The sequence below is a fragment of the Pan paniscus genome, chromosome 10 (assembly GCF_029289425.2).
Source record: "Pan paniscus chromosome 10, NHGRI_mPanPan1-v2.0_pri, whole genome shotgun sequence".
Lineage (NCBI taxonomy): Eukaryota > Metazoa > Chordata > Mammalia > Primates > Hominidae > Pan > Pan paniscus.
Genome location: NC_073259.2, coordinates 117,335,021 through 117,362,233, shown reverse-complemented (window position 1 = coordinate 117,362,233; position 27,213 = coordinate 117,335,021). Strand labels below are relative to the sequence as shown.

The window sequence follows — 27,213 nt, the reverse complement described above, 5'->3', positions numbered from 1 at the left end:
GGCAGGCAGGCATCAGTGACATGGGGGACTCAGGGTTAGCAGGGCTGAATTTTCCTCTCGCCCAGGAACTGAAGTGACACACCCAGATGGGGAGCAGAACAGGCCTTGGGAGGAGAGCCCAGGGCAGTGGGGCTAGAATGTGCCTTTTTCTTTGAATTAAAAATGTCCTGTCATTTTCCAGTAGAGGAGAAACTTAGGAGGTTGATTTAGGGTCTCTCTCTGTGTGGCTCTCTCTGTTACACACACACCAGGGAATATTCCCAAACCCTCTAAGATGGCAGGGTGGATCACAAAGCCACTCCGCCTCCACACCAGTGTGCCAGCCTGGGGGGTATGAGGTATTGCGGCTATTACTATTATTATTATTATCACTCATGCCCATTTTACAGGTGGGAAACTGAGGCTGGCGATTAAGTGCCCTCCCCAGGGCCTATGGCTGAGAAGCCAGAATGGGTGGTTCCAGAACCAAGGAGTCTTTCCTGAGTTACAGCTGCTGTGAGCCCTGTAGTTTACAACATCTCAAATGAGGCACCAGGAGAGGCGAGGGCGCATGGGGACGCCTTTAATGAGGGAACTTCAGGCACTGATGAGGGAGAGGTGTGGAGGGGGCTTCACGTGCCACTGTGGAGAGGGGCACGTGCTGACCTTTCTGCAGGGGACAGAGGTCAGTGTGGGCAGGGGGTTGGGGGATGAGACATTCTCATGTAGGCCCTGGTGCATCAGCCCCTGGCCCTTGCCGTGCACGCAGAAGACATGCCTGAATGCCAGAGAGACCCTAAGAGACAGCAGGAAGTTAGCCAGGCTTCGGAGCCAGTGGACTCCCACCACAGTGCTCCTGGTGCCCACAGCCACTGCAGGTGTCCAGGGTGCTGGCTGGGGCCACCTGTCAGGTGCACTGAGGTGGACATTCTGGCATGGGCAGTGGGCACAAGAGAGGACCAGACCACCTTTGGGATGCCTGGAGTAGTGGGGAAGCAGGGGCCTGGCCATCGACCCCGAGCATGTACAGCAAACCCCCGAGAAGGGAGATGGGGACTGCACATGCCAAAAGTCAGTCACACAGTGGCTCACCTGATCCTACGACAGCCAGGGGTTGGAGCCCCAGGGACCTGCAGTGACTTGTCCAAGGTCACGCAGCCCAGGGGTTACAAGGACTTGAACCTAGATCTGTCCAGTCAAAGCCTGAGCTTTGGCCGTGTCCCCTGTGGGCTGTCCTTCCCCCAGAGCATAGCCGGAAGTCCCAAGGGTGGGGCTTCAGGGTCTGAGCTGGGGCCCCAACTCTGCATTTTAACTGGCTCTCTGGGAGATGCCGGTCTGCGCAGCCCCAAGTGAGAGCCTGGGACCGAGGGTGGGGCATCTCCCCCGGAAGACGTCTGATCTCCACCTGTAGTGCCACAGGAACCACCTGAGGGAGGCAGACAGACCCGGGTTTGAGTTCTGACTGCCTCGCTTATAAACAAAGGGATTTTGCTTTTACTGGGCTGGCCTCAGCTTCCCCCTCTGTGAAGTGGGGCTGCCTACTCTCTGTCCCTGTCCTGGGGCTGTGGCAAGGACCTGAGGAGGTGGAAGACAGCTCTGTCAGTTCAAAAGAGCTAGATGTGACCGTCACTGTCACACCAACTCTCAGCGCTGGTGGCCTGCGGTCAGCCTATTTCAACCAGCCAAGCAGGCATTTAAAGGGCACCCACTTTGGGAGGCCAAGATGGGCGGATCACAAGGTCAGAAGTTCAGCACCAGCCTGACCAACATGGTGAAACCCCATATCTAATAAAAATACAAAAATTAGCCCAGTGTGGTGGCGTGTGCCTGTACTTCCAGCTACTCAGGAGGCTGAGGCAGGAGAATCGCTTGAACTCAGGAGGCGGAGGTTGCAGTGAGCCGAGATCGTGCCACTACATTCTAGCCTGGGTGACAGAGCGAGACTCTGTCTCAAAAAACAAACAAAGGCACCCACTGTGTGCAAGGACATGGGGCAATATGGGGTTTGGAGCCAACACTCAATGAGCCAGAAGGCAGAGTGATGGGGCAGAGACCTAGACAGTGCAGGACTGGCTGGTCCTGGCGAAGTGTAGAGAGCAGTCAGGGTGCAGAGTGGGTCCCTGTGCTTGGGGTCTGGGTAGCAAAGGCTTCCCAGCGGAGGTGCTGCTCTCGGGGTAGCAGGAACCTGCACAGGGAGTCAGGACCCCAACCCTGGTCCTTTTCCAGACTGTGAGATTGGGAGCAAACCAGTCTCTGCTTTCCAGAGGTAAAGTAAGAGGTGGGGTCCAGTGATGTCTGCAGGATGTCTGGGGTGAAGAGGCCAGAAGTCAGACTTTGCAGTGAGCCTCCAGGGGTGGGCATGGGTGCAGGGGAGGGAGCAGAAAGGGCATCATTCCTGCAAGGGGAACGGCAAATGCAAAGGCGTGGAGGTGAGCCCTGCCTGGGCCTGCGGGGGGCTGCAGAAGGAGTGGGGCTGCAGGAAGGGGGAGCCAGAGGGGCTCACGGGTAGCAGGAAAGAGAAGAATCAGGATAGTGCCATTGACTCAGCCCAACTAGATGCTCAGCCTTGTGCTCAGCCCTTTATACGTGACTTCGTGTAATCCTCACTCTATAGGGAAACAGGCTGACAGCATTGAAGTGACCACTCAGTCCTGAGTTTCTTCATCTGTAAAATGGGGCCAGTGTAAAACCCAGGGTCTGGCACGCAGGCAGTGCTCATTACATGGGAGTGTTTAGTGGTAGCAGTGGCCGGGGCATGTCGGTGTGACCCCCAGACCCCAAAGCTTCAGTGTACTTCCAGCCCCCCTGGCGACCTGGTGGATATTAATATGAGCATTAATGTTGGTATTAATATTAATAGCAGCTAAATATTCATATTACATTGACCGTGAGCCACTGTTCCAAGTGCTTTACATGCAATTACATATTTCTTATGACATCCTATGAGATAACAGCTATTGTTATCCCCATTATACAGATAAGAAACTGAGGCTCAGAGAGGTTAAGCCAGTGGCCCAAGGGCACACAGGCAAGTGGAAACCAGGATTAGAATCCGGAGCCCAAGCATTTAACCACCACGGGTACTGCCTGTTAGGTTTACCTGCTGCCAGAGATCCTGCCCCACAGTGGCACTTAGGAACCTGGTTTATTTATAGCCCCTTCCCCCGACTACTCAGGGAGCTTTGGAGGGCAGCCACCTTACCAAACCTGCCAGCAGGGACCCATCTCCACTTCTCCTTGTTACCGCAGTGCCAAGCAGAGCAGCCAGGGCAGTGGGGAGTCACAGCAGGTTACTGAACAGGAGCATGGCTGGCACCACCAGGCGCCGGGAGGTTGTCTGGCCAGTGGGTGAGGAAGGGAGGGTGAGGACTGGCCAGCACCCCCAACAGCGGGTGGCATAGCAGGCCCTGCCCCTGCACCTCACCCCGTGGTCTCCCAGGGCCTGAGGGGACAGATGGTATCGCCCAGGCCCGGGGCCGTGGCTGTCACTTGGCCAGATGAGTTACGAGCAGGCCGGAGGGGTGGCAGCCGGGGGGCTGCAGAAACAATTGCACTGAGACCCTGGGACAATGGGGGCCACGTGCCACAGGGGCAACAGTCGTTTGTCACACAATGGGATGCCGGGGGACAGCAGCCGGGCCAACTGCTGCCACTGACACGGCCGGCCGCGTTTTCAAATCGTTTCCAGGCCCTGTTTCCCTATGAGGCAGCCAATCGCGGGGGCAGCCAGGCAGTCACCTGATGCCAGCTTTGTGGGCCCAGGGCCCGGCCCTGTGACAACTGAGCAGTGTGGCCATGGTAACGCTAATTGTGGCCCTAAAACACAAGAGGGGAGAGATGGGGAGGAGCAGAGAGAGAGACAGGGAGGAGGAGGGAGAGGGAGAACGTGAGGCAGAGCTGGCCAAGCAGATGGAGGGAGGGAAGGGGCCGGGCTTTGCTGGAGCCTCCGAGAGGCGCAGAAAACCAGGGCAGGATGGGTCGGTGTCCCGCCTCTCTCTGCCCCTCAATCTATGAGGCTATTTTTGAAACATGGAACTTAGAATTTAGACTGTGGGCCTCTTGGTGGTGACACAGAAAGCCCCTGGCTACAGGGGTGGCAGATGTGGTGGAGTCAGGCGTGTGCTCCTGGGCTGGTCTGCACCATCACGACAGGGCCCGGATGGTGGTGTAAGACCTGATGCTCTCGGAGTCGCGTGGCAAGTGTGACTTCAGGGCACTGGGGAGTGACATGGCTATCCCAAATCACCGACCTGTCTGGCACCTCCATGGGCAGCTATCCTACATCCACTACAACCGATGTTTTGCCCATGAATCTGTTGCGGCTGGTGGGTGTGGGTCCTAACTGGAGCCTCTTGGGACCACCAGAGGTCGAATTGAAGGGCTCAGGCTTCAGGAGGCACTGACTGGGTCTCAGCCCCACCACCTCCTGTTCTGTGTCGCCTTGGGCAGGTGACTCGGTGCTCCAAGCCTCAGTTTTTTCATCTGTACAAGGGGAGTATGGGCCCACCCTACATCTCACAGCAGCTGTGGGGATTGTGCAGGACAGCGCTTGTTGAATGCTGAGTCCAGGGCCTGGCAGGTAGCAGGCACTCAGCTGCCTCAGCACATGGCAGGATCATCCACGCAGACCGTTCCCAAGTTCCATGTTCCTCACAGCTACAGTACAGCAGGAAACTGCCCTGGACATGGAGTCAGGTGACTGATCTTGTCATAGCAGGTGGGACCCTGACCACAGGCCCTGAGTGCTCTGTGCTGTAGTGTCCCATAGTAGGTGAGCTCCAACTGTGCCTCGGTTTCCCCATCTGTAAAATAGGAATAATAACACCTGCCTCATAGGGTGACTGGGAGTGTAAAAAGGCTTGACCGGTGTCTGGCACCGGTCAAGTCCTCAACAAATATTCGTGTGCATTGTTTATGTGGTAGGTGCTAAGTAGGATGCGTTAAGTGGGCTAAGGAAGGAATGATGAGGATGAAAGATCTGGCTGCCGAAAGGGATCTGGGACCAGGTTCCCGTGTCCAGTCCTGGGGACGGGCAGGTTGGAGGGCTGGCGTGGCTTGGGGAGATGAGGCACATTAAGCGGGTGCTTCCAGAGGTCAGGACGCACCCCCAGGAGCTGGCCTAAGCTCCCCCTCCCGCCCGAGTTCTCTGTTCCTCTTTGCAGGCTTCTAGCCACCACCAGCGATGATGACCTTCCCGGGGACCTGCAGTCGCTGTCGTGGCTCACGGCGGTGGATGTGCCTCGGCTGCAGCAGATGGCAAGTGGCCGCGTGGACCTGGGTGGCCCCTGCGTGCCACATCCACACCCAGGTAGGCTCAGGGACAAGGTAGGCAGGGAGGAGGGTGATATAGGAGAGGGGTGATTCCCAGCCCTGCCACCCACCCACTGTGCAGCCATGACCCGGTCTCCCAGTCTCTCTGGGCCTCTCTTTCTGCATCTGTAAAATGGGACAAATGCTCCCTTCCTTAGAGAGATGTGGTTTATCATTTGCTTAACTGTGCGCCAGGCCCTGGGTGAGCTAAGGTTTCTGTGAATAGAGTCCTGCTGCCACACTGGTGCATCTTGAACCTCTAGGGCAGTTGGCAAACTACAGCCCGTGGGCCAAATGCAGCCTACGACCTGTTTTTGTACAGCCTTTGTGTTAGGAATGGATTTTACGTTTTCCAAGGGTTGTAAAAACACAGAGACCATCTGGCTGGCAAAGCCTGAAATATTTGCCATCTGGCCCTTCACAAAAGAAGTTTGCTGCCCCCTGATCAAGAGGATTCCAAGAGATAATGTGTGGAAAGTGCTGAGTGTAGGGGCTGGCACACAGTAGATGCTCAATAAAAGGCAGCTAGTGGCAGTTAGGTGCAATCACAGCAAATGGATAAAATGCTTAGAGACACAGAAAGTATTGAAGAAAAGCAAAACAGTGACAAAACACTAAACAACAGTATATTAAAAGTACCAGTGGTTGAAAAATACTTGTCTAGGATTATTTATTTCATTGGGCAAATCGTTCTTGGGCAAAGCATGTACAGCAGGGGTCAGCAAATTTTCTGTCAAGGGCCAGGTAGTAAATATTTTAGATTTTGTAGGTCAACTGATCTGTCAAAACAATTCAACTTTGCCATCGTAACACAAAACCAGCCACAGCCAATATGTAAATGAATCAATGCAACTCTGTGCCAATAAAACTTTATTTACAAAAACAGAGTTTGGCTGCCAGTTTGCCAACCCCTGATCTAGAACGCCCAGGGGACAGCTGTGTGATCTCAGCCAAGTGCTTTCTGCCCTGACTGGTTTCCACATCTGCAGCAAAAGTGTAACAGAACTGCCTGCATGAGACATTGTGAGGATTCAATGCAGAAAGTGCCTTGAATACGGAGGTGTTTAACAAATGGTGAAATAAGGACGCCTCTCCTCTTCTTTCCCCACTGTGGCTGCTGGGTACTTTCTGTGGGCCTGTTACTGTGCCAGCCATTTGGAGCAATGAATGATATAAGTTGTGGTCCCAGTTCTTAGGAAGCTGATGATCTGGTCAGAGAGAGAAGGACAAGACAAACAGATCTAGGGACAGTGGCAGCCAGAACTCAGAAGAGAGCTGAAGGACCCAGAGGGCTTCCTGGAAGAGGTGGCCCTAGGGCAAGACCATCCTGCAGGTCAACTTTGCTTGATTGGAGGTGGCTGCCTAAAATCAGGCTAGAGCAGTAAGAATCTGTGATAGATTAGCAATGTCTGTCACAAGCCCAGCACAAGATGGGGGAAGTATGTCTGCTATTCTCATCCTGTGTGGAGCAGCAGGGCTTGGCAAAGGGGAGAGGAGGCACAAAGGTACTTTGGACCTAAACCTAGAGGCACTCGGGAGCCATGGCATGTTTTTGAGGAAAAGAAATGAACCGTGAATTGGTGTTTTAGCTTCATGAAGGACAGGAACTAAGGTATTACATAATCGATTATCATTTATTATTGACTCATGTTTATTGAGATATTATCATGTGCCCAGCAGTGTGCTAAGCACTTGATAGACATTATCTCATTTAACCCTCACAGCAGATTTATAGTTAGGGGTATCAGTAGGTCAAGTACAAATGGGAAAACTGAGGCTGACCTAAGGTTATACAGCTGGTAAGAACCTACTTTTCACTACACACCAGGGAAGTGATTTGCCAAGCACCTACTATGTGCCTGGTCCGAGGAAAGGGGCTGGCTCCGTTCTCTGGAGACACCTGGGCACTGGGCTGTTCCTGGTGGCAGCCACCATTCCTCCAGCCCAGCAGCGTCTCTGTGCTTCTCTCCGGCAGGTGCCTTGGCTGGGGTGGCCGACCTGCATGTGGGAGCCACTCCAAGTCCCCTTCTCCATGGCCCAGCAGGCATGGCCCCCCGAGGCATGCCAGGTCTGGGCCCCATAACTGGCCACAGAGACAGCGTAAGTGGCACTGCATGGACTGCGGAGGGCGGGTAGTGCCCTCCAGACTGGGTGTCTACCCCCACCATGACCCTCTGTCTCCTCCTCTTCCTGCCCAGCAGATGAGCCAGTTCCCCGTGGGGGGCCAGCCCTCATCTGGCCTGCAGGACCCGCCGCATCTGTACTCACCTGCCACCCAACCACAGTTCCCGCTCCCCCCGGGTGCCCAGCAGGTACCAAGGGCTCAGGGGAGCCCTGGACTGAGCAGCAGACACCCTGCCTTGGGCTGGCCGGGGACCCCTCTGAGCCTCAGTTTACTCACCCAGCACATGGGGATAACATTCCCTCCATGCTCATGTCATGGGGTCATTCATTCCGTTCCCCCAAAACTCCTGCCCTGAGTGGAGACAAGATTGTTTCCTGGACGGTTGTGAATCCCCACACAAGGTGTTTTGAAACTGGGGTGGGGACAGTGTTACTGTGAGTGACGTATGTTATTTCTCACCTTCTTTCTCTGCCACTTTCTCCCTGCCCCTGCCTGTGGGAAGTGCCCTCCTGTGGGCCTCTATGGCTCCCCATTTGGGGTGCGGCCCCCCTACCCCCAGCCCCACGTGGCTGTGCATTCGTCTCAAGAACTGCACCCCAAACACTACCCCAAGCCCATCTACTCGTACAGGTGAGGTCCAGGGTGGGCCGGGTCAGGGCCAAGGGCGGCTCCGGGAGGAGAGGGATGAGGCTGCCCTCAGGGCATCTCAGACAGCTAGTGTGGCAGCCCAGACTTCCAAGGGGGAGGTTTTGGGGAGTGGGGAACCCCCAGGTGGGACTTGTTCTCAGGAAGGCGCATCATAGGGTCCCCCAGGTCAAGAGCCCACTGCAGACCTGAGTCCAGTGCCACAGTTCACTTCATTCACAAGCCACGTGGCCTTGGGGAAGTGGGATGACCTCTCTGAGCCTCGATTTCCCCAAATGTAAAAAGTCATCAAAATAATAGTATTGTATACCTCGTGGGAGTTTGGGGAGGGGGAAACAACCTAGGTAAAGTCTAAAGGCTCATAGCCATTAAAATTATGGGGATGCAATAAAGAGGGGAAAGGGTAAGATTTCTCAAGTCAGTACCAATTGTTGTGCCCAGGTCAAGGAGAAAGGGCAAAGGGTGGGAAAGACATCGGGCCATGAAAAGATATTGAGAGCTCACTGTGTGTGAGTGTGTAGGGTCAAGCAGGGCAGGCTTCCTGGCAGAGGCGGCATTGGGCTGTCAGCCTGAGACCCTTTCATGCCTGGCCTGCCCTGGCCTGCCCTGCCCTGCCCTGCCCTGCCCCGCCCCGCCCCACCTCCTGCCCCCAGCTGTCTGATCGCCATGGCCCTGAAGAACAGCAAGACAGGCAGCCTGCCTGTGAGCGAGATCTACAGCTTCATGAAGGAGCACTTCCCCTACTTCAAGGTGAGGGGTCCCAAGCTCGGGTAGGGGTGCTGGAGCTGCCCTGGTCTCTTCCTGGTGCTGCCAGAATCCAGGGCTGGCCCTGGGCCAACCCTCTTTGGTTCCCAGTTATGTCTGTACATCTGGTGGTTAGGACATGTGCACACACACTCACACAGAAGAAAGTCAGAAAGAGAGGGGGGCATTTGAACTGGGCTCTGACAGATGAAGAGGAGTTCATTAGGCATCCCAAGGAGAAAAGGGTAGAGGCACCAGACTAGGTACTCAGCACAGATTCAGTACAACATAATGATGCAAAACAACAGAATTGGCAAAAGCCTTCACCTCTGAGCCTCAGTATCCTCATCTGTCAGGGGTGGAGAATCATCCCAAGCTGGCAGGGTCAGTGAGGATCCTGCAGATAAAGGGCCTGGCAGCTTCCAGCATAGGTTTGGCCACTAGTAGCATTATCCTTGTTAGCATCAAAGCAAAAAGTGGAGCAGGAAGTTAGAGGGTACACCAAGCTGTGGGGTCCCTGGACTGGACAGTGTCCTTAGCAAAAATACTGCAGTACAGTGTGTGTGCACACATGTACACATGTGGTGTGAGATGCATTGTGATATCTGGTTATCTAGCATTTAAAAATAATTTGCTGGTGGTGCACGACTGTAGTCCCAGCTACTTGGGGGGCTGAGGTGGGAAGACTGTTTGATCCCAGGAGGTTGAGGTTGCAGTGAGCCGTGATCATACCACTGTACTCCAGCCTGGGTGATGGAACAAGACCCTGTCGCAAAAAAAAAAAAAAGTAAATTTGCATTGAATACACTCGATCAGTTATCCATTTATTGGCATCATTCTTCCTTGCTTGCTTCCTGAATGGGAGAGAGAATATGGAAGATCCAGCAGGCCAGGCTGCATCCTCCTATAGTAACAGTTGGCCAGAGCTGAACTGCAGTTCCCCTCTCATCAGGGCATGGCCACACCAGTTGGCCTCAGTCCCCAGCACTCTCTCTTGTCTCTCCAACTTGAAGCTGAGTGTCAGGCACTGTCAAATTACTCCTGCCACCGCGGTGTCCTGCCCCTATAGGCCTGAGATCCCCGGGGTAGGGGGAAGGGCTTACAGGGAGGCCTCTGAATGCCCATGTGTCTTCATAGACGGCCCCCGACGGGTGGAAGAACTCGGTGCGGCACAACCTGTCTCTTAACAAGTGCTTCGAGAAGGTGGAGAACAAGATGAGCGGCTCCTCCCGCAAGGGCTGCCTGTGGGCTCTGAACCTGGCCCGCATCGACAAGATGGAGGAGGAGATGCACAAGTGGAAGAGGAAGGACCTGGCCGCCATCCACCGGAGTATGGCCAACCCTGGTGAGGGCCGGACAGCCCGCAGTGCGCGCGCGCGCGCGCGCGCACACACACACACACACACACACACACACACACACACACACGGAAGAGGAAGGACCTGGCCGACATCCACCAGAGCATGGCCAACCCTGGTGAAGCCGATGCATACGCACGCGCGCACACACAAATATGCGCACACACACAAATACACGCACACGCACACAGAAGAGGAAGGACCTGGCTGCCATCCACCGGAGCATGGGCAACCCCAGTGAGGCCCAGATGCACACATGCGCGCACACACACAAATGCACGCACACACGCAGAAGAGGAAGGACCTGGCTGCCATCCACTGGAGCATGGCCAATCCCGGTGAGGCCCAGACAGCTTGCAGCACGCACACACACACAAATGCACACACAGACCAATACACACGTGCGTGCACACACGCAGAAGAGGAAGGACCTGGCTGGCATCCACTGGAGCATGGCCAACCCCAGTGAGGCCCAGATAGCCCACAGCATGTGCGCACACACACAAATGCACACACATGCACAAACACACACACACACAGAAGAGGAAGGACCTGGCCGCCATCCACCGGAGCATGGCCAACCCCGGTGAGGCCTGGATGCACACACACACATGTGCGCACACACACGTGGAAGAGGAAGGACCTAGCCACCATCTACTAGAGCATGGCCAACTCTGGTGAGGCCCAGACAGCCCACAGCGCGCACACACACACACACGCATGCACACACGTGCGCACACACAAGTGGAAGAGGAAGGACCTGGCCACCATCCACCAGAGCATGGCCAAGAGGCCCGGGCAGCCCCTAGTGTGTGCGCACACGCACACATGCACGCACACATATGCATGCACACACACACCACGCGCCCCTCCTCCCAGCCCAGCCCCAGCTCTGCCTATGCCCTACCCAGTCTGCAACACTTCTCAGCCAGGATGATGGGAAGACAGGCGTCTGGCAAACCTCCCTCCCCTCCTATGAAATAGGCCTCCCCCTCCCCAACCCTATCCAGTGGCAGGAGTAGTAGAGGGGCCTGATCAAAAACAGGAAAAGCTGTTGGATCTCACTTGTCATCCATAGTTTCTTGCCCAGAAATGCCAAACTACACAACCATGGGTTACACATTGCTTTCCTACCACATTGTCAGAGATGTTTAAAATAGTAACACTCAGTGTGGGCTAGGATGTGGAACAATAGAGAGCTTCGTATATAATGGATAGGAATTTAAGCTGTTAAACTTTTTGAGGGAAAGCTAATATATCAAACACCTGCAAATGGTACCCATGGATTGGTCCAATTATTCTACTTCTGATGATGTGTACTGTGAAGAGCAAAGATTTGAGCAGAAGGTTTGTGAACAAAGTTATCCATCACAAAATTATTTCTAAGAGTGAAACACAGAAAGCAGTCCAGACATCTCACAATAGGGGTTGGTTAAATAAATAGAATGGCATACCATGCAAGTATTAGAAATGAGAAATATTTTAAAATATTTTTGGAATATAAATAAATGTTAGGCCGGGTGCGGTGGCTCATGCCCGTAATCCCAGCACTTTGGGAGGCCAAGGCGGGTGGATCACCTGAGGTCAGGAGTTCAAGACCAGCCTGGCCAACATGGTGAAACCCCATCTCTACTAAAAATACAAAAATTAGCCAGGCATGGTGGCAGGTGCCTGTAATCCCAGCTACTTAGGAGGCTGAGGCAGGAGAATCACTTGAACCCAGGAGGCGGAGGTTGCAGTGACCCGAGATCAAGCCACTGTACTCCAGCCTGGGTGACACAGCAAGACTCCATCTCAAAAAAAAAAAAAAGTTCTCAAACAATAAGTGAAAAGGGGCAGGTTATAATCAATATCCACAGCAAGATCATATTTTAAAATACATATATATCCATATTCACTTCCCTCGCAAAAATGTATGTATCTGAGAGAGAGCGAGCGAGAGAATGAGAATAAATATGCTTGTGTGTTTGGGAAGAAATACACCAAAATCTTTACTGTGAATGGAGAGACCATTGATAACTTTTATATTTTTCACATATTTCTGTATTTTCCAAAACTTCTATCCTGTTCCTAATTAGAAAAAGGATTGCATCTGCTTTTAAAAAAAAATTAATGGATTTGAGGAGGGGCCATCCAAGGGACATATGCATGGGGACTGTGACGTGGAGGCTAATTGTGCCCCAGCCTTCGGAGTATGGCCAGAGTCTGTTGGGTATCACCGTGCGGTGTAGGAATGGGGCTAGCAGTGTGGCTTGGGGATGAACAACTCAAGGCAGGGAGAAGGGCTATAGCAGGAGCCAATGGTCCCTCAGTTGAGGGGGTATGACATCGCGCCCACCCCACCGAGAGCTCTGGGGTCTGGCTTGAGACCCAGGGCCAGTACTGACACATATTTGGAGTGAAGTCTTGGGCAAGTTATTTTGCCTTCTACATTCCAAGCGCTCTCATTTCTCAAATGGGTACAACCCAAATAGATCTGGGGACCCTACCAGTCTACTATCAACCCTGTGTTGCACTCAACAAGACATAGCCATTAACCAAAAATAATATGAGAGTAATTTGTCTTTACTTGTTTATATCCAAGAGTATTAAGGATTTTTAACCCACAGCAACACTTCTTAATGTCTCTTTAGTAGCAGGGAGTGGCTAGGGCCCCTTGCATGTTAATACATTTTGTCCCAGTCTTATGGGATTTGTAATCGCGGCCTTACCTCCTTCTTGCAGGGCTGTTATGAGAGTTAAGTGAAGCCCTAGGGTTACAGGGCTGTCCTGTAAGGCACTGTCCCGATGAAAGGGGCTAGTGTTATTATCTGATGACATTTTTTTTTAAAGGCAGGGTCTTGCTCTATCACCCAGGCTGGAGTACAGTAGTGCAATCATGTCTTACTGCAGCCTCAACCTCCTGGGCTCAAGTGATCCCCCCACCTCAGCCTCCCAAGTAGCTGGTACTACAGGCACACACCACCAAGCCCAGCTCATATTTTTTATTTTTTGTAGAGATGGTAGCTCACTATGTTGTTCAGGCTAATCTTGAACTCCTGGCCTCAAGCTGTCCTCCTGCTTCAGCCTCCCAAAGCACTGAGATTGCATGAGCCCAGCCTTTGATGTTGTCTCTTATTCCTCAAAGATTCTGCACAGTTTGTGATTTTGTTACATTTCCACAACAACCGTGTGCAGAGGGTATGATGTTTTGCTAGATGGGCAGAGATGTTTAAAATAATAAAATATTGACACCCAGCATGGGCTAGGACACAGAGAAGTATTTAATAGACACCTTCATTTACAATGGGTGGCAATGTAAGTTGTGAGATGAGATGATGCCTGTGTCATTTCATAGGTGAGGAGACAGAGGTTCTGAGTGTCCAAGAGGCTTGCTAAGGTCACACAGGTGGTGACACTGGAATTTGAACCCAGGCCTGGGCTGGGGCCCGGTAACTGCTGGGTGGGTTCTGAGTGACCTCTCCCACTTGCCTGCAGAGGAGTTGGACAAGCTGATCTCCGACCGGCCTGAAAGCTGCCGGCGCCCCGGCAAACCGGGGGAACCAGAGGCCCCCGTGCTGACTCACGCCACCACAGTGGCCGTGGCGCATGGCTGCCTGGCTGTCTCCCAGCTCCCACCCCAGCCACTGATGACCCTGTCCCTGCAGTCAGTCCCCCTGCACCACCAGGTCCAGCCCCAGGCACATCTTGCTCCAGACTCTCCAGCACCAGCCCAGACCCCGCCACTGCACGCCCTGCCGGACCTCAGCCCCAGCCCGCTCCCCCACCCCGCCATGGGAAGGGCTCCTGTAGACTTCATCAACATCAGCACCGACATGAACACTGAGGTGGATGCCCTCGACCCGAGCATCATGGACTTCGCTCTGCAGGGTGAGGCTGGAGGAATGGAGTGATGGGAATGGAATGGGGAGGGGAGAGGCCCGGGGGCCAAAGGGAGTGAGGGAGAGGACTGTACTGCCTGCATTTGCCCCACAGTCTTGTTCCCATAGCAACAACCTTTACAAGTTGAACATCCCTAATCCGGAAATCCAAAATGCTCCAAAATCCAAAAAATTTTGAGCTCCGACAAGACACTCAAATGTCATGCTCGTTGGAGCAGTTCAGATTTCAGATGTTTGGTTGGATTAGGGATGTTCAACCTGTTATAGCCAATGGCAGCCAACAGGGAATGAGCATTTGCTGTATACCGGGCCAAAGCATTCCATAGGCATCACCTGAGGTCACCACCATTCCACATCCCTGTTCTGCCAATGAGGAAACTGAGGCAGAGAGAAGTGAAGTCACTCACCCAAGGTCACCTGGCTAGTAAGTGGCAGAGTCTGGAGTTAAACCTCGCTCTGACCCCAAAGTTTTCATCAGTAACTGCTTCAACTCACATGTGCCAGCCCCATGCCAGGTCACACTCTGACCTGCTGCCTTGCCGCATGATCATCTCCAATAAATGGGACGTGATGAATGAACGAACAAGGGAATTTCAGGTTTCAGTGAAGGCTCAGACTTCATCCATTCACTAGCACAGGTGCAGCTCTTATGTTCCAGCCAAGGGTGGAGACAGCCTCTGCCCTGAGTTCTGTCTCTAGCGAGGGAAATGGACAAGTGGCAAGTCAGCTGCAGCTGTGAAGTGGGTATATTTGCACCTCCCTGCCTCTTTCCCCCTGGATTGTTGTGTAGTTCAACGTGCTGAAGAAAGAGAAACATTGTCTTGTCCCCCTGGCTTTGACCATAATGATACCATGAGAACTAAATGCTTTTCACAAGTCGTCTTGTTTAACCCGTGCCACAGCCTTAGGAGCTGGGTTCACTGATCATTTCCATCTTATTCTGAGGTTCTGAGATGGAAGTGACTTTCCCAAGGACATTCAGTGGGAAGGTGAGGGCCCGGGGCTGCTGCGACTCTGGCCCTTCCATGCTTTTTTTTTTTTTTTTTTTTTTTTTTTTTTTTGAGGTGGAGTCTCACTCTGTCACCCAGGCTGTAGCTCAGTGGCACAATCTCTGCTCACTGCAACCTCCAACTCCTGGGTTCAAGTGATTCTTGTGCCTCAGCCTCCCAAGTAGCTGGGATTACAGGTGTGCGCTACCAGGCCAGGCTAATTTTTGTATTTTTAGTAGAGATGGGGTTTTGCCATGTTGGCCAGGCTGGCGTCGAACTCCTGGCCTCAAGTGATCCACCCACCTCGGCCTCCCAAAGTGCTGGGATTGCAGGCTTGAGCCACCAGGCCCGGCCCCATGCCCTTTTTCTACAACACATGACTTAGACACCACGCATGGTCTCTGCCTCTTCCCTAAGATGGGGGATTCGAACTCAGGTCATTTGATGGGAAGCCAGCTCACCCTAATGCTTTTGTCTTTGAAAGGGAACCTGTGGGAGGAGATGAAGGATGAGGGATTCAGCTTGGACACACTGGGCGCCTTTGGAGACTCCCCGCTTGGCTGTGACCTGGGGGCCTCAGGCCTGACCCCTGCCTCGGGTGGCAGCGACCAGTCCTTCCCAGACTTGCAGGTGACGGGTCTCTACACAGCGTACTCCACTCCGGACAGTGTGGCTGCATCGGGCACCAGCTCCTCCTCCCAGTACCTGGGTGCACAGGGGAACAAGCCTATAGCCCTGCTTTGAGCTGTCAGCCTCACCTGCCCTGGAACCCCGGCACCCGGCTTGGGCAGAGAACTGACTAGAACAGGGTGTTCCCAGAAGGCAGGTCCCTCATTGTCCCTGAAGCCTCTCCTGGACCTGTGGCGAAGTTGCCGGCTGGACAGGGAAGCGGTTCCCCTCAGCAGCCCCTCTCCTTCTCGTGCCTCCCCCTGGAGCTTCCGGAGCAGTTTCTGGGGGCTCTTCCAAGTCAGAAGGACGGAGGAAGGTGGACAAGCAACCCAGCATCCCCCGACTCCTTGACACTCCTCCGAGGCCTGAGCCGCAATGCCTGGCCGTGTTGAGTGAGACTTCTCCATCCTGGATCCTGGCTGCGTGACCTCAATGACCTGCACCCCATTTTGGGACACCTTCGTGCATTAAGGAAACACCCTGGGGTGAAAGCCCTTGAATTCATCCTCATGGGAAATGGCTGAGTGGATCAAACCTCAGCCGCAGCCTCCGGGGGACAGGCCCAGGGCGGGAAATGGAGCCGGAGAAGCTTGAGCCTCTCTCTTGGACAGGACAAGCTGAACTCTGAAATGGGAGCCGGTCCAGGTGGCCTTCAGCCCCACCTTTCCGATAGTCTGTTAGAATTTTATTAGCGCAGATTCCTGGGCCATGCCGGGTACCGTGACCTTGTGTAAATTTATTTATATTTATTGTGGCCCATCCACCCCACTTCTGCAAACCCATCCCGAGGCCTCTGGAATGGGACTCCTTCTCCCTCCCTACCTCCCAGCCATCCTAACTCCTACAGGCCAGAGAATGACATCTCTAACTGGCTCGTAATCCCTTGGCAGCCTGGGGCTACTTTTTAGAACCAGCAAGCACTGTTGATACTGTGAAACATCCCATTTTTTCCGTATTAGAGACCAGATATTTTTCTACCTGTTCATGATTCACATCTCTTCTTGCATGTACCTAAGAGGGGCGGTGCCATTGTTTGGGGGGCTTGGGGGACTTTCAAAGGGGAAAATGCGATGGGAGAGGGAGGAACTGGAGGGGTGCTTTTGTACTGGGATTTAAGACACCCCTGATGGAATGAAAGCCAACTGAACCACGTAAAGCTCGAACCACGTGGCAAGTGGTGGACAAAACTTCAACGCATGATATTTATTGGCACTTCCTCACCTCCCTTTGCCCTGCAGCTGTTTTTATGCTTCTTTTTCTCTCCTTGCTAATTACTGACTCCCCAAGTGGCAAGTTCCGCAGATAGCTGGGTTAGAAGAGAGACAGGGGAGTGAGCTAGTCAAATGTGAAAAATGCTCTCCCAGCAAAGCTGAGACAAAATTGGAGAAGCTGCAGCCTCACGCACCATCCCCCTCTTTCCACCAGATGGATGTTGACTCGGTGTCTGGGAGTTCCCGAACCCTAGAACCAGGATGTTCTGTTTAATCAACAGCTCAGCCAGCTGCCTGGGAGTTTTGGCATTAAGCCCCGCCTTGAAGGGCGAGCTTTAAGTTTTTCCCAGTTCTGGAACTTTCTACCGAGTATCCACCACCCTTAGACACAATCCCAGTGCTACCCGTCTGACCTGCACTGCTCATCTGCTTTGTGTAACATGACCCCTGATAAGATGTTGAAACTGTTATTCACAAAGACTCCGTGTTTGGGCAACATCAAGACTGTAAGTGTAGAATTGAGCAACTGTCTTCTATCAATAAAGGCTGAATGGCAGCTCTGTGGCTCGTGAGAAGGTCAAAGGGAGATAAAGGATAATGACATCACTCACTCACCCCTTACAGGTGAGATCCCATTTATAGATGGGGAAATTGAGGCCCAGAGAGGTGACACCACTCAGACCCAGGCATTCTGACACCAAGTTCCCATCGCACCAGAAGCTGGGGGAAGTTTTTCATGAAAGTTACAATGAGCACCGCCTCCATTTACTGTCCCTGAGACCTGCTGCTTGACAGGCATCATTTCAGGCAGGGATCGTGAACGCCATTTACCACTCAGAGCAGAGGCTTGGAGAGGTAGGGTTGGCTGAGTGTGTGTCCTGGAGCTCAGTGGCACAGCTCAGGTGTGTACCTCATGTCAGAAAAGACAAGATGGAAAGAGACACACCCCTTCCAGCACCTGCTATATGCCAGGCCCTGCACTAGTCACTGCTGTAAATTAGCTCATTTGGTCCTCATAACAGCCCTAGGAAGCATGTCTGATTTGTTACTACACCCATTTCACAGATGAAGAAACTGAGGCTCAGGGGAATAAAGCAGGTGACTTGCTGTCCAAGATATAACAGGCAAAGGATGTGTTAATTAGGAGTCTAACTTTTTTTTATTTTTTGAGATGGAGTCTCGCTCTGTCGCCAGGCTGGAGTGCAGTGGTGCGATCTTGGCTCACTGCGACCTCTGCCTCCCAGGTTCAAGCAATTCTCCTGGCTCAGCCTCCCGAGTAGCTGGGACTACAGGCAACACCACCATGCCCAGCTAATTTTTGTATTTTTAGTAGAGACAGGGTTTCATCCTGTTGGCCAGGATGGTCTCGATCGCTTGACCTCGTGATGCGCCCGCCTCGGCCTCCCAAAGTGCTGGGATTACAGGCAGGAGTCTAACTCTTAAGCCCACCCAGGAAGTGGCCTGCAGCCTCAGGGGAGACCAGATTCGTGCACATGCAACGTTTCATGAGTGAGGAAGTTTGTCTGGGAGGATGGGCTATGGGTGGTGTCAGGAAGTGCTTGGTGGAGGCCAGGCATGGGGTAGGGAGAGGGTGCCTGCAGCAGCCTGGCTTTCTCTGCCCAGCACCTGTAACATCCTCTCTTGGCTTGGCTCCTAAATGACCCTGTGAACCCAGCCTGGCCAAAAAGAGCATTGCAGCCCCCAGCCACCCTCTGAAATTGGCTGCAGTGGGGAACAAGTGACCTAGGCCACAGTGTTCACAGCCAATGAGCATACCCCAGGGACTTTGCAGGAGCTAGGGTACAGGGGCACCCTCCATATCCTGGAGTGCTCAGCTGGAAGAATGGAGCCCAGCCACTGGGTCACCACCAGGAAAGGGCTGGGAGCCACAGTTGAGTCTGACTTCTGTTCCTGGCCATGGGCAAGGGGGAGTCAGGTGTGCAGAGTCCAGGCAAAAATGCCAGGGTCACAAGCTCTAGGCAGAGCTCTGCTCACAGCCAGAGTGCCAGCTGGCCATGATGACACCAGAAGAAAGCATACAGGAGACATGGGGGGAATGAGACTCCTTCTGGGGTTGAGCAACTAATGGGAGAAAAAACGCAAATTGCCGTCATGTAAGCACCTGCCGTGTGCTGCACAGAGTTCAACACTAGTCAGGCAGCATCTCCCCGGAACCGCACCACAGCCTGCACAACCAGTGGGATGTTCCCATTTCCCAGATGAGGAAACTGAGGCTCAGAGATCATGTTTCTAAAGCTTTTCTTCCCCTTCTATGAGAAATCACCCACATTCTAACAACAAAAATAGTAACAGCATTCACTAGCATGTATAGGGAGCTTATTCCCTGCAGTGTATACCAGGACACAATCTATCCTTATTTTCCTCCCTGGTCCTAATCCCTGGAACCTGCGAATATGTTATTACCAGGCAAGTGGGAATAAAAGATACAGATGGAATTATGTTTGCTAATCAGGGGCCTTAAAATAGGGCGAATTGCCGGGTGTGGTGGCTCACACCTGTAATCCCAGCAGTTTGGGAGGCAGAGGGATTGCCTGAGCCCAGGAGTTTGAGGCCAGCCTGGGCAACATACTAAGACTCCATCTTTACAAAAAAAAAAATAATAAATAAACAAAGGATTAGCCAAGCAGGGTGGTGCACACCTGTAGTCTCAGCTACTCAGGAGGCTGAGGCAGGAGAATCACTTGAGTCCAGGAGATCGAGCCTGCAGCGAGCTGTGATTGCACCACCACACTCTAGGCTGGGTGACAGAGCAAGACACTGTCTCAAAAAAAAAAAAAAAAAAAAAAATGGTGGAAGATTACCCCAGATTATCAAGGTAGGCCAATGTAATCATAAGGGTCCTATGGGTAAAGGAGGGAGGCAGGAGAGTCAGTGTCAGATTTAAAGATGCTGTGAGAATGGAATGGAGCCTCTGGACGCTGGAAAAGGCAAGAGAATGGATTCTCTCCCCTAGAGCTTCCAGAAGGACCGCAGCCCCACTGAAACCTTGATTTTAGCCCAGGGAGACACATGTTGGACTTCTGACCTCCAGAACTGTAGGATGATAAATTTATATTGTTTTAAGCCACTAAATTTGTGGGGATTCTTACAGCAGCCATAGACAATAAATACATCCCCATTTTACAGAAGAGAAAACTGAGGCTCAGAGAGGCTAGGTAGCTTAGGTATAATTAGTAAAGGGTAGAGATGGGATTCAAATGACACTGTGCTTCCCCACGGTCTTTTATCACATCTCAGAGACCTCAGCTGACACCATCTGTTTGCTGGTTTACATAGGAACAAAAACTCTCTGAGGTTACGTGACTGGGATTTAACCCCAAGTCTGCAGGTCTCCTCACCCCTCCATGGCACTGTAATGACCTAGTGTAGGCTCCTAAAGAGTGGTCAGTGGGAAGTTCAGGGAAAGGAATAAGATGGATCAGAAGTAGGAGATGAGGTGCTGGAGCTAAGCATCACCTCCTTTGGAGGATGCTGGTTGTGTTGACTGTTGATCCTGTGGGTATAGATGCTGGACCTCTGATCTCTGGAATCAAAACCCTCAAGAGTCGAAGCAGAACAGAGATCTCACTGGCGGCTGAAATGTGGGCAAATCCAACAGCAGCCAAAGAGCCAGGCCAGGCCATCCCCAAGGGGTCTCCAGTCCACAAGAACCTGTCCAGCTCTTCCACAGTCACTCACAGGTTGCCACGGGACAGAAGCAAACACTCCCAGGAGAGGGACAACCGGGCTCATCTCTAGGACCCACATCCTCTGACCCCAAGTCTGCCCAGGCTTCCTCCTGTGGGGTAAGTGCCCCCCAACGGGTGGAAGCATCTCTGATCTTCTCTAGGGGGGTGCTTCCCACCTTCCATCATTGACTAGCGTCTCTGGTAACCACAGAAATGTGGTCAAACTTGCAGACTACCAACATCTCCTGGGGCCTTTTAAGATCTAGATCTCAGCCTGGGCAACATAGCAAGACCCCATCTTGGCCAGGTGCAGTGGCTCATACCTGTAATCCCAGCACTTTGGGAGGCCAAGGCAGGAGGATAGCTTGAGCCCAGGAGTTGGAGACCACCCTAAGAGACATAGCAAGACCCCATCTCTACAAATAATAAATTAGAAAATTAGGTGGTCATGGTGGTGTGTACCTGTAGTTCCAGCTACTGGGGAGGCTGAGGTGGGAGGATAGCTTGAGCCTGGGAGGTTGAAGCTACAGTGAACTGTGATAGTGCCACTGCACTCCAGCCTGGGCAACATAATGAGACCCCCATCTCAAAGGAAAAAAAAAAGATCTAGCTCTCCAGATCCATCTGGGATTCTGAGGCATGGCCGGACACGGTGGCTTACACCTGTAATCCCAGCACTTTGGGAGGCCAAGTTGACGGGATCACTTAAGGTCAGGAGTTTGAGACCAGCGTGGCCAACATGATGAAACCCCGTCTCTACTAAAAATACAAAAATTAGCTGTGTGTGGTGGTGCACATCTGTAATCCCAGCTACTCAGGAGGCTGAGGCAGGAGAATCGCTTGAACCCAGTAGGCGGAGGTTGCAGTGAGCTGAGATCATGCCACTGTGCTCCAGCCTGGGTGACAGAGTGAAACTCCATCTCAAAAAAAAAAAAAAAAAAAAAAAAAGAGAGAGAGAGAGAGAGACTGAGGCAGGGCCAGAGTCAATCTGAGCTTTTTAAACAAGCACCCCTGCTACGCTTGGGAGCTGGTGAGGGGAAGGGTGAGAAGATTCTAAGACAGAGTGAGGAGCGGATCGCAGGGTGGGCCTGTGAACTGAGATAAGGCAGACCCGAGGGCTAGGGACACGGAACATTCCTCTGACTTGAACTGAGAAAGGCCTTACACTTGTGCGGCCTGCAGGTGACCCTGGCGGCAACTAAAGGGAAGAGGAGGCTCCCAGAAAGGTTCAGGCAGTGGGAGTGAGATGGGGAAAGATGAACAAAGTACCTTGGGTGCCGCCTCACGGAGAATGAGCCTGGCTGGCCAGCTGCTTCCTTCTCCACGGGCCCCCAGGAGTTCTGCCACCGCCTGGGTCTGCGGGCGTCTGGATTTCAGCATCATCGCAGAATGGGGAGCAGGTGGGAGAGAAGAGAGGGAGGCGTGGCTGCAGCGGGGCGGGGCCAGCTGGGTGAGCGAGGGAAGCAAGAGGCAGAGGAATTGGATGTCCGGGTCACAGGTGGGGTCTATATATCCCGTCCGTGACGATCGAGGCATGCAAGTAAAAAGGTGCAATGACTTTTGAGTTCAATTGCTTCTAGACTCCACCCCTTAGATGGCTATTATCAAACAAACACATAAAAACCAAAAACAAAAAGAGGAAAACAAATAGTATGGGCAAGGATGTGGAGAAATTAGGGAAGTTTGTGCATTGTTGGTGGGAATGTAAAATGGCACAGCAGCATTGGAAAAACAGTATGCTGATTGTGCAAAGAATTAAAAAGAATTACCACCAGGTCCAGCAATCCTGTTTGCTTTTTTTTTTTTTTCTCTGAGATGCAGTCTCGCTCTGTTGCCCAGGCTGGAGTGAGTGGTGCGATCTCAGCTCACTGCAACCTCTGCCTCCCAGGTTCAAGCCATTCTCCTGCCCCAGACTCCTGAGTAGCTGGGACTACAGGTGCGTACCACCACACCTGGCTAATTTTTGTATTTTTTGTAGAAATGGGGTTTCACCTTGTTAGCCAGGCTGGTCTCAAACTCCTGACCTCAGGTGATCCACCCGCCTCAGCCTCCTAAAGTGCTGGGATTATAGGCGCGAGCCACTGCACCTGACTCTGTACCCCCATTTTCATAGCAGCAGTATTCACAACCACCAAAAGGTGGAAGCCACCAAGTAATTCACTGATGGATGCGTGGATACATAAACTGTGCTCTAGCCATGCAATGGAGTATTATTCAGCCTTAAAAAGGAAGGAAATTCTGACCCATGCTAAACATGGATGAACCCTAAGGACATTATGCTAAGCGGGATAAGCCAGTCACAAAGAGGACAAATACTATATGATTCCACTTACATGAGGTACCTAGAGTAGTCAAATTCATAGACACAGAAAGTAGAATGGTGGTTGCCAGGGGCTGGGAGGGGAGGGGAGTGGGGAGTTAGTGTTTAATGGGTACAGAGCTTCACTCTTGCAAGATGAAAAGCATTCTGGAGATGGATTGCACAGCAGTGTGGATGCGCTTAACACTACTGAACTATATGCTTAAAAATGGTTAAGATTTTGTTATGTATATTTTACCACAATAAAAATATACAAAATACAAAATACTAGACCAGGTGTGGTGGCTCACACCTGTAATCCCAGCACTTTGGGAGGTGGAGGTAGGTGGATCACTTGAGGTCAGGGGTTCAAGACCAGCCTGGCCAACAGGGCAAAACCCCGTCTCTACTAAAAATACAAAAGTTAGCTAGGCATGGTGGCATGTGCCTGTAATCCCAGCTACTTGGGAGGCTGAGGGAGGAGAATCGCTTGAACCCAGGTGGCAGAGATTGCGGTGTGCTAAGATTGCACCACTGAACTCCAGCCTGGGCGACAGAGCAAGACTCTGTCCCAAAAAAACAAAAACAAAAAAACATGTAGGCTCTTTGCCTGTGTTTCCTACACAGTATTCCATCCAGAGACATACCGCATTGGTCAGGGTATTACAAAATACAGAACATCCTCAGGAGCATCCTCTCACCTCCCCTCCCAGGAGAGGACCACCTCTCTGTCAGCAGACTGTTCTCCAAAATCCAGCCCTGGTTCAGCAACCGGAAACACCTAGGGATCCCTAGCTGTGTGTTTTAGTTAGAAATCTGTTTCACATATGTTGCACAAAAGAGAGAGAACAGGGGCTGTCAGAGCACAGAGGAGGGCTCCCAACCCATGGGAGAGGTGGTCAAAGAAGGCTGCCTGGGGGAAGTGCCATTTGAGTTGGGTTTTGAGGGATGAGTAGGAGTCAGCCAGACAAAGGCCAAGGGGGAAGAGGTTCCCCAGGAGAAACAGCCAGTGCTCACCTGGAGGTGAACTGACAGTTTAGACTGGTTGGTTCACGGTAGTAACAAGATGCTCTCGCATAGCTGAAGTTGGGCCCCAGGACTCATGCCATGTCTTATGGGATTGAGTGATACTTTTGTCCCAAGGGCACTTAGTACAGGGAAGTGGCATTTTCGGCAGATCTGTCTGGACGTCAAGCAGCGTGGCTCGGTGCATCGGCTGCACGGCCAGTGCCCAGAAGAGGGCTGATTTGTCCACACTGGTTGAGTTAGCAGAAGCCATAGGGAGGCTTTGCTGTGCGTGGTGGTCATTCAGAACCTTTCTGTGGCCTGTGTGGATGGTCCTTGTTCTCTTCTCTATCACGTTCCTGTCACAAGAACTCTGAAAAGTGGACCCTGGACATTTCTGGATTTAACAGTCACTGTTTTGACTAGTCGTGACCCTAAACATCTCCTTATGGTTAGCCACTTGCAATTTCTACCTGTTGGGAACCCCAGGATATCAGTCCCCAAGGGCAGGAGTGGCTTGCCTTGCTCATGGCAGCACCTTCTCACAGTGCTCAGCCTGTGGCATATGCTCATAAAATAATGGGAAAAAAGCATTTTTCTGGTGCTGTGTGCACTGTGAGAACTGGAGCTCCCTCTCTGGCCACGCGGCTGGCTGCTTCATCTCAACACAGCTCTGTTGATCTGGATGTGCTCTCAGCTGCAAAAAAGCTCAGGAAGTGATTTACAAAACAAACAACTGGTTTTGAAATGCAAAAATAACTCTGGAGAAATGTATTAATGTCTGCAATTTACTCTGAAATGTGACAAAATAATAACATGCATTCACAGAGAGATGGACAGATGGAGAGAATGGTGTTAAAGAAGGTACAAGCACAGTCAGATGTCAATGGTGGCATCAAGATGGTGGGTTGGGGTGAGTGCTATGAAATATTTTGACTTTTTGGCATTTGGAAATTTTCATAGTAAAATGTTAGGGGAAAAGAATGACCCTGAGAAAAAAGGCCAACTGACTTTTGGAGCAGAGGAAGGCAAAATAACAAGATAATAAATAAAATAATGAATTGGGGAGGCCAAAGAAAGGAGCAGAAATGGGGATAACCCAGTCCACATTTACATTTGTGATGTGGAGGAGCCCACTGTGCATGCAGAAATGTGAGGTTCCTCTGAGTGGTTTAGGGGCTACAGAATCTGCCAATCAAGGGCTGAAAAATCTGCCAATCAGGAAAGAGGGCAGCCCACCCTAGTATGGGCTCTTGGCATGGAGAGCATGAAGCTTTTGATGAGGATCTGAATGATGCCATTGGCTGAATTAGCCAGGAAGTCAGGGAGGCAGGAGGAGTGGAGCTTGGTCTACAGGATGCTCTCATGTTTTGGGATCTAACCCTTGCAAAGGTTCAGGATTTACAGAAAGGCATTAAGCCCAGGGGGATTGGGTCTGAGCCAGCCTGGGTTCCTGGCCTGGCCCCTCCTTTTACCTGCTATGTGCACTTGGAGAAGTCTGCTCATCTCTGAGCCTGGGTTTTCTCTTCTATAAAAATGAGGATAGAAGCTGGGTATAGCGGCTCACACCTGTAATTCTAGCACTCCAGGATGCTGAAGTGGGAGGATCGCTTGAAGCCAGGAGTTTGAGACCAGCCTGGACAACATAGATAGACCCTGTCTCTACAAAAACCAAAAAAGCTAGCTGGGCATGGTGGTGCATGCCTGTAGTCCCAGCTACTCGGGAGGCTGAGGTGGGAGGATTATTTGTGCCCGGGAGGTTGAGGCTGCAGTGAGCTGAAATCACATCACTGGACTCCAGCCTGGGCAACAGAGCGAGACCCTGTCTCATAAAAAAAAAAAATGAGGATAGAGTGTATGTAGCAGCCACCTCCAAGGGTCACGAGGATTGTGTGGAAAGAGGCCAGAACCTGGCACGTGACCAGTGGCCATCGTGGGGAGTGTTCAGTTAGCACCCAACCTGCCCAACAAGACCTCTGTCCACACTCAGTGGTCTGATCCTTTCTCCCTTCTCCTTGTGACTGGCTACACTAAGTCCTTCAAGGGAGAAAAGTTAGCCTTGTCAGAGAAAGCACTTTCAGCTGATGTCCACAGAGTAAACTCCAGCATCCTTAGCAGCAGATAGCAACTTGTGTCCGGGTTTCAAATCCGGATGAAAACAAACAATTGACCTGTAGTCTTCAGGATGCAAAACCAAATCAGAGCTTCCTCCTCCCCATCCCAGAGGGCTGCATTTCAGCTTGTTCTCAGGTCCTCGCCTCCCTGCCTGGAGGGTCTGCTGATACAGACCACCATTAGGTGCTGCTGTGGGTGGAAATTAACTGCTGTCTTCTGGGCTAACTGGGCCATCTCCAGGGCTAAGGATAGAGCTCCAACTCAAACTAGTGCAAACATTAAAACAAACAAACAAAAACCATGGATAGGTTCCTGGGACTGGGCTACTGACTTCAGGCATGGCTTGATCCAGGCATCCAAGTACCACCAACAGGACTGGATCTCCCCCTCTATCTCTGGGCTTGGCTTCCCCCTGCATTGGTAGGTTCTCTCCACATCAGCACTGTCAGCCATCCCTAAAGAATTCTGATCGGCTCTACTGGGGATACACGCCCATACCTGCGTCAGTCACTGTCAGGGGGAATGGAGAACTCTGATTGGCCCATCCCTGGTGACGGGGAATTGCCTGGAAAAGGTGTCAGGCAGAATCAAGGTAACAGTTGTTGTTACGTGTTTTGGAGACAAAATTGAATAGTCACTGTGTGCTGAGAAGCCACGGTGGGGGGCGGGTAGGGGGTTCTTCTGCAGTTTGGGTCCATGTACAACCAACTCCTAAGTGTGGCTTAAGCCTGCCCACCAAGGACCTAGGTCATAAAAGGAAAGGGCTGGGTTCTGGAGCCAAGCAGACTTGATTCCGTCTCTGCATAACCATGGACAAATGCCTTCACCTCTCTGTGCCTCAGCTTCCTCATCTGCACAACAGGGATGGATCAAGGTGGTGGAAAGGAATGGAACTCGCACGTGAAGTGCCTGGGCAAACCCCCAACCCCTTCTTCCAGAGAAGCTCCGTTTTTGCCTGTGGTATAGACTAGGCTTGCGTATAATTTTCTAAAACATTTTTTCCCCAGTGCTTTCAAAAAGGGATGACTTTGTCCATTTCAGTCCAGCCTTCAGCTCCCTTCACTGCATCCCCGTCTGCCCCTGTGATGGGAACTCACTCAAGGTCTCAGCTGTGGTGTCAGGAATGGAGGGTGCAAAGGTGAACACCTACCTTTGCCCCTGGAGGCAACCTGCCTTCTCCAATCCAGATAATAA

At 52.1% G+C, this 27,213-nt stretch overlaps 1 protein-coding gene across 4 annotated transcripts in view; it reads left to right on the top strand.

The window, feature by feature from the left end:
* The window catches only part of FOXN4 (forkhead box N4), a 31,276-nt gene extending 13,809 nt beyond the window's left edge, over window positions 1-17,467 (top strand). Inside the window, exons 1-9 of one of the 4 annotated variants that reach the window (XM_055096096.1) lie at window positions 4,047-4,674; window positions 5,142-5,287; window positions 7,265-7,389; window positions 7,491-7,601; window positions 7,917-8,044; window positions 8,713-8,809; window positions 9,941-10,148; window positions 13,639-14,031; window positions 15,516-17,466. In XM_055096096.1, coding sequence (XP_054952071.1) covers window positions 4,586-4,674; window positions 5,142-5,287; window positions 7,265-7,389; window positions 7,491-7,601; window positions 7,917-8,044; window positions 8,713-8,809; window positions 9,941-10,148; window positions 13,639-14,031; window positions 15,516-15,775 — 1,557 coding nt within the window. In that variant the 5' untranslated portion in view covers window positions 4,047-4,585 and the 3' untranslated portion in view covers window positions 15,776-17,466. Of the gene's footprint in view, window positions 1-4,046; window positions 4,675-5,141; window positions 5,288-7,264; window positions 7,390-7,487; window positions 7,602-7,916; window positions 8,045-8,712; window positions 8,810-9,940; window positions 10,149-13,638; window positions 14,032-15,515 lie in introns of those variants that run through there. The other 3 variants (XM_055096094.2, XM_034934427.3, XM_055096095.1) reach the window with 3 other exon arrangements.
* The last annotated feature ends 9,746 nt before the right edge of the window (window positions 17,468-27,213 follow it).